The sequence below is a fragment of the Balaenoptera musculus genome, chromosome 1 (genome assembly GCF_009873245.2).
Source record: "Balaenoptera musculus isolate JJ_BM4_2016_0621 chromosome 1, mBalMus1.pri.v3, whole genome shotgun sequence".
NCBI lineage: Eukaryota > Metazoa > Chordata > Mammalia > Artiodactyla > Balaenopteridae > Balaenoptera > Balaenoptera musculus.
The window spans coordinates 81,985,120-81,999,486 of record NC_045785.1 but is presented as its reverse complement, the minus strand read 5'-3'; the positions used below and the strand labels follow the sequence as shown (position 1 = coordinate 81,999,486).

Sequence of the window (14,367 nt, the reverse complement as noted above, 5' to 3'; positions counted from 1 at the left end):
TCCTAAATATTTATATGGAACCACAAAAGAGAAAGAAGAACAAAACTGGAGGCATTACACTGCCTGGTTTCAAACTATATTACAAAGTTATAGTAATCAAAAAAAGTATGGTACTGGCATAAAAACAGACACATAGATCAATGGAACAAAATAGAAAGACCATAAATAAATATATGTATATATGGTCAATTAATTTACAACAAAGGAGTGAAGAATATTCCATGGGGAAACGATAGTCTCTTCAATAAATGATGTCAGGAAAACTGGACAGCAACATACAAAAAAATGAAACTGGACCATTACCGTACCCCATACACAAAAATTAACTTAAAATGGATTAAAGACATGAACATAAGACCTAAAGCCATAAAACTCCTAGGGGGAAAAAAAAAAAACCAGACTGTAAGCTATTAGACATCAGTCTTAGCAAAGATTTTTTTTTTTTGGATTTTACACCAAAAGCAAAAACAAATGTGTGGGACTGTATCAAACTAAAAATCTCCTGTACAGCAAAAGAAACCATCAATAAAATGAAAAGTCAACCTATGGAATGGGAGAAAATATTTGTAAATCATGTATCTGATAAGAGGTTAATATTCAAAATATATTTAAAAATTCATATAACTCAACAGCAAAAAAAAAAAGGGAAAAGGATCTGAATAGACATGTTTCCAGAGAAGACACCAATGGCCAACAAGGTACATGCAAAGGTGCTTAACAACACTAATCATCATGGAAATCTAATCAAAACCACAATGAGATATCACCTCACACCTGTTAGAAAGGCTATTATCAAAAAGACAAGAAATAACAAGGGTTGACAACAATGTGGAGAAAACGGAACCCTGGTGCCCTGCTAGCAGGAATGTAAACTGGTACAGCTACTGTGGAAAACAGTATGGGGGTTTCTCAAAAATTAAAAACAGAACTACCATATGACCCAGCAATTCCACTTCTGGGTATTTTTCTGAAGAAAACAAAATACTAATTAGAAAAGATATCTGCACTCCCATGTTCATTGCAGCATTATTTACAATAGCCAAAATATGGTAGCAACCTAAGTGCCCATCAATTGATAAATGGATAAAGAAGATGTATATGTAAAATGTATTTATACAATAGAATATTAGTCAGCCATGAAATAGAACGAAATCCTGCCATTTGCAACAACACTGATTGATCTAGATGGTATTATGCTAAGTGAAATAAGCTAGACAAAGACAAATACTGTATGATTTCATTTATATATGGAATCTAAAAAAACAAAACAAATGAAGAAACATAACAAAACAGAAACAGACTCATAGATACAGAGAACAAACTGGTGGTTGCAGTTGGGGAAGGGGAAGGAGGAGATAAATAAAATAGGTGAGAGAGATTAAGAGGCACAAACTTTCAGTTACAAAATAAATGAGTCATGGGGATGAAAGGTACAGTATGGGGAATACAGTCAATAATACTGTAATAACATTGTATGGTGGCAGATGGTAACTAGACTTATTGTGGTGATTTTGTAATGTCGAATCTTTATGTTGTGTACCTGGAACTAACAGTGTTGTAGGTCAATTATACTTTAATGATAAAGAAAGAAAGAAAAAGAAAGGAAGAAAGAAGGGGCAATATTCAAATTTTTAAAAGCAACAAGTAAACAAAACCTAAAGAGTCTTAAAAAGACTATCTAATAACCTAGATAATCATATATAAGGTATTCAAGTGATTTGCTATTATTACAAATACGGCAAGTTTTTTTCTACACGGTGGTTTCTTCATGTTAATTATTGGCTAATAACTAAGTATATTAAAAGTAAAAGTGGATCCATAATGTACAACATGATGATAATAAGTTACACTGTTGTATAGTATATTTGAAATTTAAGAGAGTAGATCTTAAAACTTTTTTCCTTTTTTTTTGGTATGTAAATGAGATGACGACGTTAACCAAATTTACTGTGGAAATCATAACATATGTAAGTCAACTCATTACACATTTCAGTTACCGGCTGTCAACTGAGGCTCGAAAATAATAAATGGAAAATTCCAGAAATAAACAATTCATAAGTTATATACTGTGTGCCATTCTCAGTAGTGTGATGAAGTCTCACACTGTCCCTTGCCGTCCAGCTCCGTCCTGCCTAGGATGTGAATAATAATCCCTTTGTCCATGTATCCAACCCGTTAGACACTTAGTGGCCAACTAGGTTATCAAATCAACTGTTGCAGTATCGCAGTGCATGTGTTCAAGTAATCCTTATTTTACTTAATAATGGTCCCAAAGTGCAAGAGTAGTGATGCTAGCAATTCAAATATAAAAGAAGCTGTAACATGCTCCCTTTAAGTGAAAAGGTGAAAGTACTAGACTTAATAAGAAAAAAAGTTGTATGCTGAGGATGCTAAGATCTACAGTAAGACTCTTCAATCCATGAAATTGTAAAGAAAAAAGAAATTTGTGCTAGTTTTGCTATCACACGTCAAACTGCAAAAGTTATAGCCACAATGTGTGAAGATGGAAAAGGTATTAAATTTGTACAATAAGACATTTTGAGGGAGAGAGAGGCCACATTCACATAACTTTTATTATAGTATACTGTTATAATTGTTCTATTTTATTATTGTTGTTGTTAATCTCTTATTGTGCCTAAGTTACAAATTAAACTTCATCACAGGCATGTACGTATAGGAAAAAACATAGTAGTACATAGGGTTTCATACTATCTGCAGCTTCAGGCATCCACCGGGGGTCTTGGAATGTATCCTGGGAGGATAGGCAGGGACCACTGTATGTCTTGATTGTGGTGATGGTAACAAGGGTATAACCATATGAAAAAACTAAACATCTGGACTTCCCTGGTGGTGCAGTGGTTAAGAATCCGCCTGTCAATGCAGGGGACATGGGTTCGAGCCCTGGTCCGGAAAGATCCCACATGCCGCGGAGCAACTAAGCCCATGCGCCACAACTACTGAGCCTGCACTCTAGAGCCCCTGAGCCACAACTACTGAGCCTGCATGCCACAACCACTGAAGCCCGTGAGCCTAGAGCCCATGCTCTGCAACAAGATAAGCCACCGCAATGAGAAGACCATGCACCACAACGAAGAGTAGTCCCCACTCACCGCAGCTAGAGAAAGCCCGTGCGCAGTAACGAAGACCCAAGGCAGCCAAAAATAAATAAATAAAATAAATTTATTTTTTTAAAAAATCTGACAAAATGCATTGAATTTTTATTTTAAATGGATGCATCTTATTGTAAGTAAATTTTACTTCAAAAATATATTTTTAAAGAATGATGCAAAGTTCAAGAATTTTGAAATAATTTTTACCGTCTTATCAACACATAAGTAGTAATAACAGATTATCAAGTATGTTTGATAACAGTAACCAGTTGATAATCTGTTTCTTTAAAAAACTATCATAAAGAACTCTGATTACAATTTATAATAAGAATTGAATATAATATACTTACCTCCTTGATTACCTCCTAGTTTTACAGGTTCTGTTTCTAAACTATTTAATTTGCCACTTTCTTGGTTGTCATTAGAAGCAATAAGATTGTGAGATAATTGATTAGCAGTCAGGTTTGCCTGAAGCTTTTGAATTTCTGCCTCTTTCATTGCAAGCTTAATCCTGGCACAAAAGAAAATAAACCAAAAATTATTAGAAAGATTCTATAAAAATATCACATACCATTTTCCCCTTTCAAATTAAAATAATTTTAATTAAAAAAAATTTTAAACTCTGATATTAGTCAACTATTGGCCAAGATACAGAAAGTCTTATATACAACTGATTACACTGTAAACTGGTTCAGCTACTTTAGAAACTTGATAGTATACACCCTATGACCCAGCAATTTTACTTTTAGAAATATCTGCTAGAGAAACTCTCGCATATTGTACAGGAAACATGTGTAAGTATGTACTTTGCAGCACTATTTGTAATAGACGAAAACTAGAAATAAGGCAACTGTCGATAAAGGAACAGATAAATTGTGATGTAGTTGTAGGAGAGACTCTTACACAGCTACTAAAACTAAACTAACCACACTAATCCATCCATTGATCAACCATTCTACCTACCTACCTCGACATCGATGAATTTTAAAAATGATGCTGAGTGAAAAGGCAAAATTACAAACCATATAAAAACAGTATATTTATATGTGTGAATATAAGCAAACACAAATGAATTGAAGGATAGATACCCATCTCATGATGGTAGATAACTTAGGAGGAGAATGGGACTAGTGTTAAGGATCAAAGGGCATTATCTACCCTGTAATGTTTTATTTTTTATTTAAAGAAACAGATTTGAAAAAATATCAAAAAATGTTAAGAAGAATCAGCTCTTAGTTGTGGAAATATGGATATTTGTTATAATACTCTCTAGACTTTTCTGTATGTTTCTCAACTTCTCAACTAAAGATCTTAATTACCAATTTTTAAAACACATTGTATGTGCTAAAACTTCAGCATCTGAAAACCGTACCTCAATTCCGAAATCACCATTTTATTTGTCTCACAGCAGCCAATGTAACTGTCTTCCTTGTTTGACAAAATACTCATCTGGTGCTTAGACAGAGATGATTTAAAACCAAACATTTCTCTTTTTAACTGCAAGTTTAAAAACAAACATATATAAACTTACAATATCTATGATACAATTTATTTATTTATGGCTGCGTTGGGTCTTCATTGCTGCGCGTGGGCTTTCTCTAGTTGTATTGAGCAGGGGCTACTCTTTGTTGAAGTGAGTGGGCTTCTCATTGTGGTGGCTTCTCTTGTTGCGGAACACAGGCTCTAGGCACATGGGTTTCAGTAGTTGTGGTGTGTGGGCTCAGCAGTTGTGGCTCACAGGCTCTAGAGCCCAGGCTCAGTAGTTGTGGTGCACAGGCTTAGTTGCTCCACGGCATGTGGGATCTTCCCGGGCCAGGGATCAAACCTGTGTCCCCTGCACTGGCAGGCAGATTCTTAACCACTGTGCCACCAGGGAAGTCCGATACAATTATTTTTCATGTAAGTTTGAAAAATTGTGTGAATTTAATAGAAACAATCTAACAGCCATCAACAGAATGCATAAATTCATTATGAAATATTAACATAATGGGAAAACTACAATAGTTAAAATAAATCTGCATTATATAAATCATTATGGAGACATCACATGACACTGAGGGAAAAACAACAGAGGCACATATCGTACTTTCAAAAATGCACTGAACTATATATTTTTTTTCCAGATACATCTGTGTGTGGCAATATTTAAAATATGGGCAAGAAGGATACATATGAATTTCAAAATAGTGGCTACCTCTGAGGAGAGAGGGAGAGAATGGGGATCTAATGAAGTACATAATGAGGCTTTATTTCCCTATAAATTTTTATTCTAAAAATGTCTGAAGTAGATATCACGATATGTTTCCCAGATTTAGCAAATGTGCTATATTGGTCTCTGTATGCATTCTGTATGTTTTGAATAATAATTTTAAAAATTAGTTGTGAAAAGGGGCAAGGTAAGCACTTAATGACTACTACCTTCAAACTATAACAAAATCACACTTTTTAGAAATAGACAAATTCACATTTCCAAACCACGTTATATGGGATCAAGCATATATTATCACACCACTTTCAGAATCACATATCAAGTAATTCTTGATACTGAGTCAAAGGAAGTATCAATTTTAAGTGAATGCTACCTGCATTTGATTATTATCAAATTTCAAAAGCAAACAGTACATTAAAAATCTAAGCAAACAGGGACTTCCCTGGTGATCCAGTGGTTAAGACTCCACATTTCCACTGTAGGGGGCGCGGGTTTGATCCCTGGTCTGGGAACAAAGATCCCACATGCCACGTGGCCAAAAAAAATTTTTTAATTAAAAAAAACAATCTAAGCAAATAATCAGCATCCCAGGAAAGTACATACTGCAGGGGGATGGGAACCAAGAATGGTATGTTCTGGTTTAAACTCTGCCACTAGCTAGCTGGACAAATTATTTACTTCCTTGGGTACACTTCTTCACCAATTCAATAAAATGATAATACTGAATTAGATGATTACTAAGGTCCCTTTCAGCTTCATAATTCCATGACAGTTTAAAATTGGTAAAAGTCTACCATCCATCCATATGTGAAACCAATCATGACACATTTATCTTATACCTTTCTCCTGACTTCACCTTTACTTTGCACCTATGAATAACAAATTTCTGACACAAGTATACTTACTTTCTTCCTAATCTCACTTATAAATATGGTCATATATATAACTCATGGAGAAAAGGTGGCCAGATGCTACCATAAAAACAATTTAATATTCTGTACCATTCTAATAGTATATGAAAAGTTGCTCAACATGGTCAACAGGGAAATGGAAATTAAAACCACAATGTGATACCAGTTAATACTCATTAAGATGGCTATAATCAAAAAGACAGACAATAACAATTGTTGGCTAAGATGTAGAGAAACAAATGCTCATATTTTGCTGGTGAGAATGTAAAATGGTACAGCCACTTTGCAGAAGTTTGGCATAAATTTTCCACATGACTCGGCAATTCTACTTCTAGGTATCTACTCAAGAGAAATGTGTGGACAGAGACTTGTAAGCAAATGTTCATAACAGCATCATTCATAATAGTTCAAAAGTGGAAACAACCCAAATGTCCATCTATTGGTGAATGAATAAATAAAATGCGGCATATCCATATAAAGGAATAATATTAAACAATAGAAAGAAATGAAATACTGATATATATCACAATGAAAGAGCCTCAAAAACATTAAGAAAATGTAAGACCACATACTGTACAATTCATTTATATGAAATGTCCAGAAAAGACAAATCTCCATAGGCAGAAAGTAGATTAGTGATTCCCCAGGAGTGGGGATGGGTACAGGGACTAATTATAAATGGGCACAGGGACCTTTGGGGGATAGAAGTGTTTGAAAACTGGATTGTGGTGATTGTTCCAGAACTTGTAAATTTACTAAAAATCATTGAACAGTACACTTAAAATGGGTGAACGCTGTGGTATATAAATGTTCCTTTAAAACTGTTGTTTTAAAAAATTCTGTGCCATTCTTATACATGGCATCTGAGAGACTGAGAAAGGATGGAAAGGTAAGTTCAGAAAAACGGATTAGATAGAAAAGAACTGATGACTGAAAGCAGACATGTGAGGAAAAAAATAGAAGGTAATAAAGCAACAACAAAATTATGATCTCTTATAAAGCACTTGGGTAAAATTTTCCTTGTCACACATACTTACTGGCAACTGGGACATAATTTTTTCCAAACTTCTCAGTTCCACCCTTGAACTTTCTATTTCTTGCTGACACAAATCCAGTCTCTCATTCTGTGTTACAATACGAACTTTTAATTCTCGGTTTTCATTCATCAGAGAAAATTTTTCTCTAAGTATTTCGTCTTTATCCTCTAACTCACTCTCTAGCTTAAGAATACTTTGTCTAGATTCAGTTAGTTGCGCCATGACTTCTGAATTTTTCACTGCCATGATCCTTAATTTTTCTTTTCCATTATTATTTTCTTCTTGTAACTGCCTATGAAGAAAAAAGCATAAAAATGAAAATAAAACATACATTCACTGTCAATAATATTTAGTTAATCTCACTTTTTAAATATTTTAAAGTTTAATTCTGAAATAATACTTGCTCACATTTACTGAGTGCCTACCTTCTGCATGCTAGGCACTCACAACTTTATGTGGCTAGCACTATTGTTACTCCCTGCTTACGGATGGAGGAAAACAAGGCAAGGAAAGGTTATGAAACTTGCCCAGTGTCTCACAGTAAGTAGTTGAGCAGAATAATCCCACTATCTTGGAGGTATTTCTGCTCCCTTTTAAAAAGTGTACGACAGGAGAGTTAGCTCCAAAATCCTGACACAATATTTTGCAGCATCAAGAAAGTTTTAGATAGTATAAGGAAAAAAATCACAAACTATTTATTAGCCACAACTCTAAAAGATAAAGTCTAATTAACCATTAACAGATTACTATGCAGCATTTGAAAATATATATGTATATACCTATAAAAACATGTCAAACATTAGAACAATCTACTGTTTAGAACTGTTATTGTATTTCATCAGTTCCCTTTTTCACATTTTTAACATCTCTGAAATGAGAAGGTTAGACTAGGTGATGCTTCATGATTTGAAGAATACATATTTTACTAGCTAATGTGGTCACACTACAAGGACACTACATCTGTGTTAATATTTTCTAAATATATTCAAAGCAAATATGTTGATCATATTACTCTATATTTACAAGTATATTAACATCAACACATGTTTTATTCATTTAAAATCCTAAATTTACAAGTAGAAAACAATTTCAGTCATGGATGCCTATCTTTCTACATTATTTAAGGCCATAATTACAGAATTCAAAATATTCTATTTTTAAATGTTTCAGTTTTTTCTCTATTTCCACACAAAAATCCTTTTTTTACAATAGGATACTGTACCTTAATTTCTCTTTCAGAATTTCAAGTTCACTTTTATATAGACCACACTTTTCCTGTAGCCTTTTATTTTCTTTTTCACAGTTAATTAGATTTTTCTCTAATATTGCTTCTTCAGCTTGAACCTAAAACAATAATTTGTTTTAAGTGGATGCACTAATGTGGTCATAAGTTTCAGGTATTTCAAGTTAAAATGTAGTGATTTCGGAAATAAGCAGGAGAGTGGAGTAAGTACTCCACAAGTTTAAGTCCCCAGCCTTGTAGTGAAAGGAGCAAAGTGAACTTTCAGCAACAAAGAACAGGGAGGGGGGAATGCTACCACCTGTCCAGAAATGGTTAAGAGCCTACAAGAAAGGAACAACAGCATGATTACCTGAAAGCAGAATTGTTCTGCTCTTATGTGGACAAGGCAAGCAACTCATGTAGAGATGCTCCATCAAGTTACTAAAGGCTAACTTTAGTGCAAATGTTCCAGAGAAGTAATTTTTGAAATTTTAGCCACAGAGTACTCCCAAGGAAATCATAGCCCCAAATTTAAAACAGATAAAAGTCAAGCATCCAGGTTTGAGCAGTGGGAATGGAGGACTGGACAGATCTGCCCCACTTCCTTTGTTATATCTATCTAACTATAGGGCTCTGCTGAGCAGTTTGAAATTGATAATCCTAAGAAGTATGAAAAAAATCATGTCTTACATTTTCCTCTCTTTCCTCTATAAAGTCCTCCCTCTCTAGGAGGATATTCCCCCTACTAAGTTTTCTACCTCCCACTCCAGATTACCTTATTAAAAATCCTTTCTACAATATTTCTTTCCCACAGGGACCTTTTCCAAGGCTTTCAAAACAGTGATCTTATTAATTCACACTTAAGACGTCAGTATCTAATGGGATCTTAAATTTTTCTTATTTTTAATATTTCTTCTATCCTACCTTTCTTCGAACAGAATTTGTAAATATTAATTAAGGATATAAAGAATTTATATTAATTAAGGATATAAAGAATTTATCTTAATGTCCAACATGTGGCCTCCCTCCAAACAGGTTTATTATCATGTGGTATTACTTGAAGATATTCAATGAATGTAATTAAGCCACTATATTACTATGTAGAACCTATTCATGGAACCTTCCCTCTGAGAGGCAGAAGTGAGCCTCTCTCAGGGTGCTATGTCTAAGGAGACCAATTAAAGGCTACATAAACTACTCTGCCTTCATTTTCACTGAGGTGATAGGAGCAAATTTCCTGCTTTTACTTCTATAGCTCCAAACTGCTCACTCACCCCATTTTTCTCTACATTTTGTTCCTTGTCTCCACTCTTTTCCTTCTTTGGATAAGAAAGTTTCTGCTCATTATAAGAAGATGGTAAATATTATACTTAACTAATAATTATAAATTCTTTATTTCAATGATTTTATTATGAATGAGATCATAAAAATTACTCCCCACTTTAACCATAAATAAAGATATTCTATTTATGTCTATATTTTCAGAATGTGGATGGTAATACAAAACACTGAGTTTGCACAACTGCCTCTTACCTTTTCCAGTTTTTCAGCCACTTTTTCTTTATAATGTTGGAAAGCTTTACTTAGCTCTTCAGCATTATATAGTGCTTCATTCCTTTGTCGTTCAGCTCTAAAATTTAACAAGAGATAATTAATAAAAGTAAAGAATGCTCTGTACTTGTGTATTTAAGTTCCAAAATAACCTATATTCAATTTTAAGGAATAACTAGAGAGAAGCAGATTTTTCTGTGTTAAAAAAGAGTATAAGGCTTAAAATGGCAAAATGAAAAATGAAGACTAGACTACAATAATTTCCTCATTATGAAATCTATATGAAAAATAAAATAGAATATAAAATACTTACAAACTTTGAAACATACAGACATTCTTATGTGTTGGCAATTTTTTCTCTGTCTCGAAAAGACAGATTAGGGAAGTTGCCTGAGGCTATATGATAAATTTTCAAAGATCAGGTATTACAGAATCAATCCACTGTCTAGTATATTAAAAATACTCAGTAAATCCTGTGATCTTTGAAAAGGCCAAGTAAATTTTCAAAAAAGATATAAAATCTGAACAACAAAATCCAACCACTACCAAGCACTGTCTTAAGCCCAACCATTCTGTCTCACCTCTTAGTTCATCCTGACCTTTCCTCATACCTCTCACACTGAATTGAGACTACTAGGCTGGAACTTGGTCGATTTCATACCCACATCTAAAAATTTTTCTATATTTAAACTTATTTTCATCACATTATTTTGAAGTTAGTGACTCTTCTCTTATCTAAGGTGAATTCCTTTATCTATACTCTGGATCTTAGCTCTTCCCTTTCAGGACTCTTCTGTATTTTCAGTCTCTTCTCTATTGGCTTACAAATTCAAGTGAAAGTATCTCTTACTTCCTGAATATATGGGGTTCTTAAATTTGGACAGCAACTGTGGATATCAGGGATGTCTGTCTGGTTCCAAGTTTCAAATAAAAAGGAGTTTAAACAATAAGGGATTTATTTGAAAATCTACGAGAATATATTCCATTCCTTAGTTGGCATAGCTAGAATTCAGAGAGCAAAGGATACCTGTATTTTTCACTTTTTAGTTTTTAAATGGTCCATACTTTTGACCAGATTTAATAGCTTTATTTATTTATTTATTTTTATTTTTTGGCTGCGTTGGGTCTTTGTTGCTGTGCTCAGGCTTTCTCTAGATGCAGCGAGCGGGGGCTACTCCTCGTTGCGGTGTGCGGGCTTCTCATTGCAGTGGCTTCTCTTGTTGCAGAGCACGGGCTCTAGGCGCACAGGCTTCAGTAGTTGTGGCACGTGGGCTCAGTAGTTGTGGCTTGCAGGCTCTAGAGTGCAGGCTCAGTAGTTGTGGCTCACAGGCTTAGCTGCTCCGCAGCATGTGGGATCTTCCCGGACCAGGGCTCAAACCCGTGTCCCCTGCATTGGCAGGCGGATTCTTAACCACTGCGCCACCAGGGAAGTCCCACCACCAATATTTATAAAAAGGTCATAATATTTTCAGCCTCACAGAAGAGAATGGATAAATATATACATGTACTCCCAACCCAACTTTTGTGAATCTTAACTCTTTGCTATTTTTGTTTCATGTAGCTTTTTCATTATAAGCAAAAAAACATTATAGACATTACGGAGTTGAGGTCCCTGTTCACCTCCAAATCCCATTCCCCTGACTTCTTCCACAGAGGTAACCCTAGTGTGACTTTGTTGTATTATCATCATACATTTTGTACATTCACATGTTAACCAAAAAATCCACAAACAATACATCATAGTTCATCTATTGTAAGAGGCACACTGTTTTCACATTTTTAACATCTCTAAAATTATTATGTATTTTACAATTGATGGTATACCATAGTTTCATGATATTTTTTCTTAGTGATTACTAAAATAACGGTACACCTTAAAATCTGTGGAATCTTACATTCAATGAAATATCGTAATCTTTTTCCATATACTTTATATGAATGGCACCACAATGTATATATCCTTCTACAGACTACTTTTGTTCATTATTATTCAAGACATATCTATGTTCATCCATGTGACTATAGTTCACTTTTAAAAATCTAATATATACTATTCTATTGTATAAAAATAGTATAATTTATTCATCCATTTTTTTAGTTGATAGACATTGAGGTTGCTTCCACCTAACACAATGTTGCAATGAACACCTTGGTGCATAGTTCCTTGGCAATATGTGTGAGAGTTTCTTTAAGATAAATAATTAGGAGCTGAATTGCTAGATATTTTCCAAAAGGTATTTCAAAGTTGAAGGTACTATGGTACACCTTCAATTTATTAAATCCTTTTAAAAAAAAAAGTAGTACAGCAGCTGCACCAATTTACTCTCCCAACCAGAAATATGTATGCGTTTATTATACCACACCTTCACCCACACTTAGAGATGCAGTATAGAATAATAATAAAATAGTAACCTATCTAAGCCTCCCAGCGACCTATGATAAAGTAAGTGCCACAAACAAGGAACTGAGAGGTTAAGTAACTTGCCCAAGATCTCACGGGTTACTGTGAATGTAACCTGTTTGCATAATCCTTCTACCTAACCACTTTGCACTACTACTTCTGTCACGGTATTCAATTCATTGGGCCCTAGAGCCACAGTGTTTGGGTTCAAATTCTACCTCTACCACTTTCTACATGGGTGACGTTAACTTCTAATTCAGTTTCTTCATCTATAAAATGAGGATATTATCAAACTCTTATGATTGTGTGAGGAATAAATAAGTTATATACCTAAAGCACTTAGAAAAGTGTTCACACATAATAAATGCTCAGTGAGTTACAATATCATCAAATTAAAACTTTTGCCAATCTAATAGTGTGACATGTTTGTAGCTTTACAACCTCACTGTAGTTTTAATTTACATTTTTGATGACAGTGAGGTTAAGCAACTTTCATGTTTCATTGGACATCTGAGTTTCCTGTCCTTTACTTCTACAGATTCTTTGTCTTTTATTACTGGATATCGCCCCCCAACCCTGCCTTTTCTTATTGATTTGTGAGAGTTCTTTACAAATTCTGGATATTAATCTTTGTTATATTATTTGCAAATATTTCCCCAACCATTAGTCTTGTCTTTTTCACTTCTTTTTTTTTTCCTTTTTTTTTTATAATTTTCTTTTATTTTTTTTTTAAGTTTTATTTATTTGTTTATGGCTGTGTTGGGTCTTCATTTCTGTGCGAGGGCTTTCTCTAGTTGTGGCAAGCGGGGGCCACTGTTCATCACGGTGCGCAGGCCTCTCACTATCGCGGCCTCTCTTGTTGCGGAGCACAGGCTCCAGACGCGCAGGCTCAGTAATTGTGGCTCACGGGCCTAGTTGCTCCGCAGCATGTGGGATCTTCCCAGGCCAGGGCTCGAACCCGTGTCCCCTGCATTGGCAGGCAGATTCCCAACCACTTCACCACCAGGGAAGCCCTTTTTCACTTTGTAATTGATGAGTTTTATAAACACAAGGTTTTTATTTTAATGGACTTAAAATTTAGCAATCTTTTCCTGTAATATTCATGCTTTTTTGCTCTCATTTTAAAACATTCTTCCCTACCATGAGACAACACAGAAACTATTCTCATATATTTTCTCTAAAAGTTTTACTTTTCACAATTGGGCCTTTAATCCATCTGGAATTTTTTTTTTTAATGCAGGTATAGTATGAGGCAGGAATCTAATTTAATTTTTTAATCAATAATCAATTCTCCATGAATCATTTTTTGAAGTTCGTTTTTTTTTTAAATATATATTTATTTATTTAGGCTGCGCCGGGTCTTAGTTGCAGCATGTGGGATCTTCGTTGCGGCATGTGGGATCTTTTAGTTGCGGCATGCAGACTTCTTAGTTGCGGTATGCACTCTTAGTTGTGGCATGGAAACTCCTTAGTTGCAGCATGCATGCAGGATCTATTTCCCCGACCAGGGATCAAACCTGGGCCCCCTGCATTGGAAGAGCAGAGTCTTACCCACTGGACCCCCAGGGAAGTCCTCCTGAAGTATTTGTTTTTAAAATTAAATCAGTATACCCTTAATGTGGATTCACCATTTTTTGATATTTTGCCACCATTGCTTTATGTCTCTCACTTGAGAGATTTTTTTGCACTGAACTATATATCCTAGAGTAACTAGTAATATAACCACAAGTAACTATCAAATTTAAGAAATCTAAAATTGATACAATATTACTGTCTAATACACAATTCACATATAAATTTTATTAATTATTCCAATAATTTCTTTATGGAATTTTCCTTCTTCTGATCCAGGATCACTTACTGCTTTTAGTTATCATGTCTCTTTAGTCTCCTTAATCTGGAACATCTTCTCAGCTTTTCTCAGTC

The 14,367-nt window shown here is 34.6% G+C and overlaps 1 protein-coding gene across 3 annotated transcripts in view; it reads right to left on the bottom strand.

Annotated features, from left to right (window-relative positions):
- CCDC18 (coiled-coil domain containing 18) overlaps window positions 1–14,367 on the bottom strand; it is a 116,437-nt gene that overhangs the window by 84,155 nt on the left and 17,915 nt on the right. For all 3 annotated transcript variants that reach the window (XM_036846234.1, XM_036846243.1, XM_036846254.1), the window contains exons 8-12: window positions 10,023–10,119; window positions 8,490–8,611; window positions 7,268–7,559; window positions 4,483–4,607; window positions 3,461–3,621 (exon numbers count right to left, since the gene is read on the bottom strand). In XM_036846234.1, the coding sequence (XP_036702129.1) occupies window positions 3,461–3,621; window positions 4,483–4,607; window positions 7,268–7,559; window positions 8,490–8,611; window positions 10,023–10,119 (797 nt within the window). The remainder of the gene's footprint in view (window positions 1–3,460; window positions 3,622–4,482; window positions 4,608–7,267; window positions 7,560–8,489; window positions 8,612–10,022; window positions 10,120–14,367) is intronic.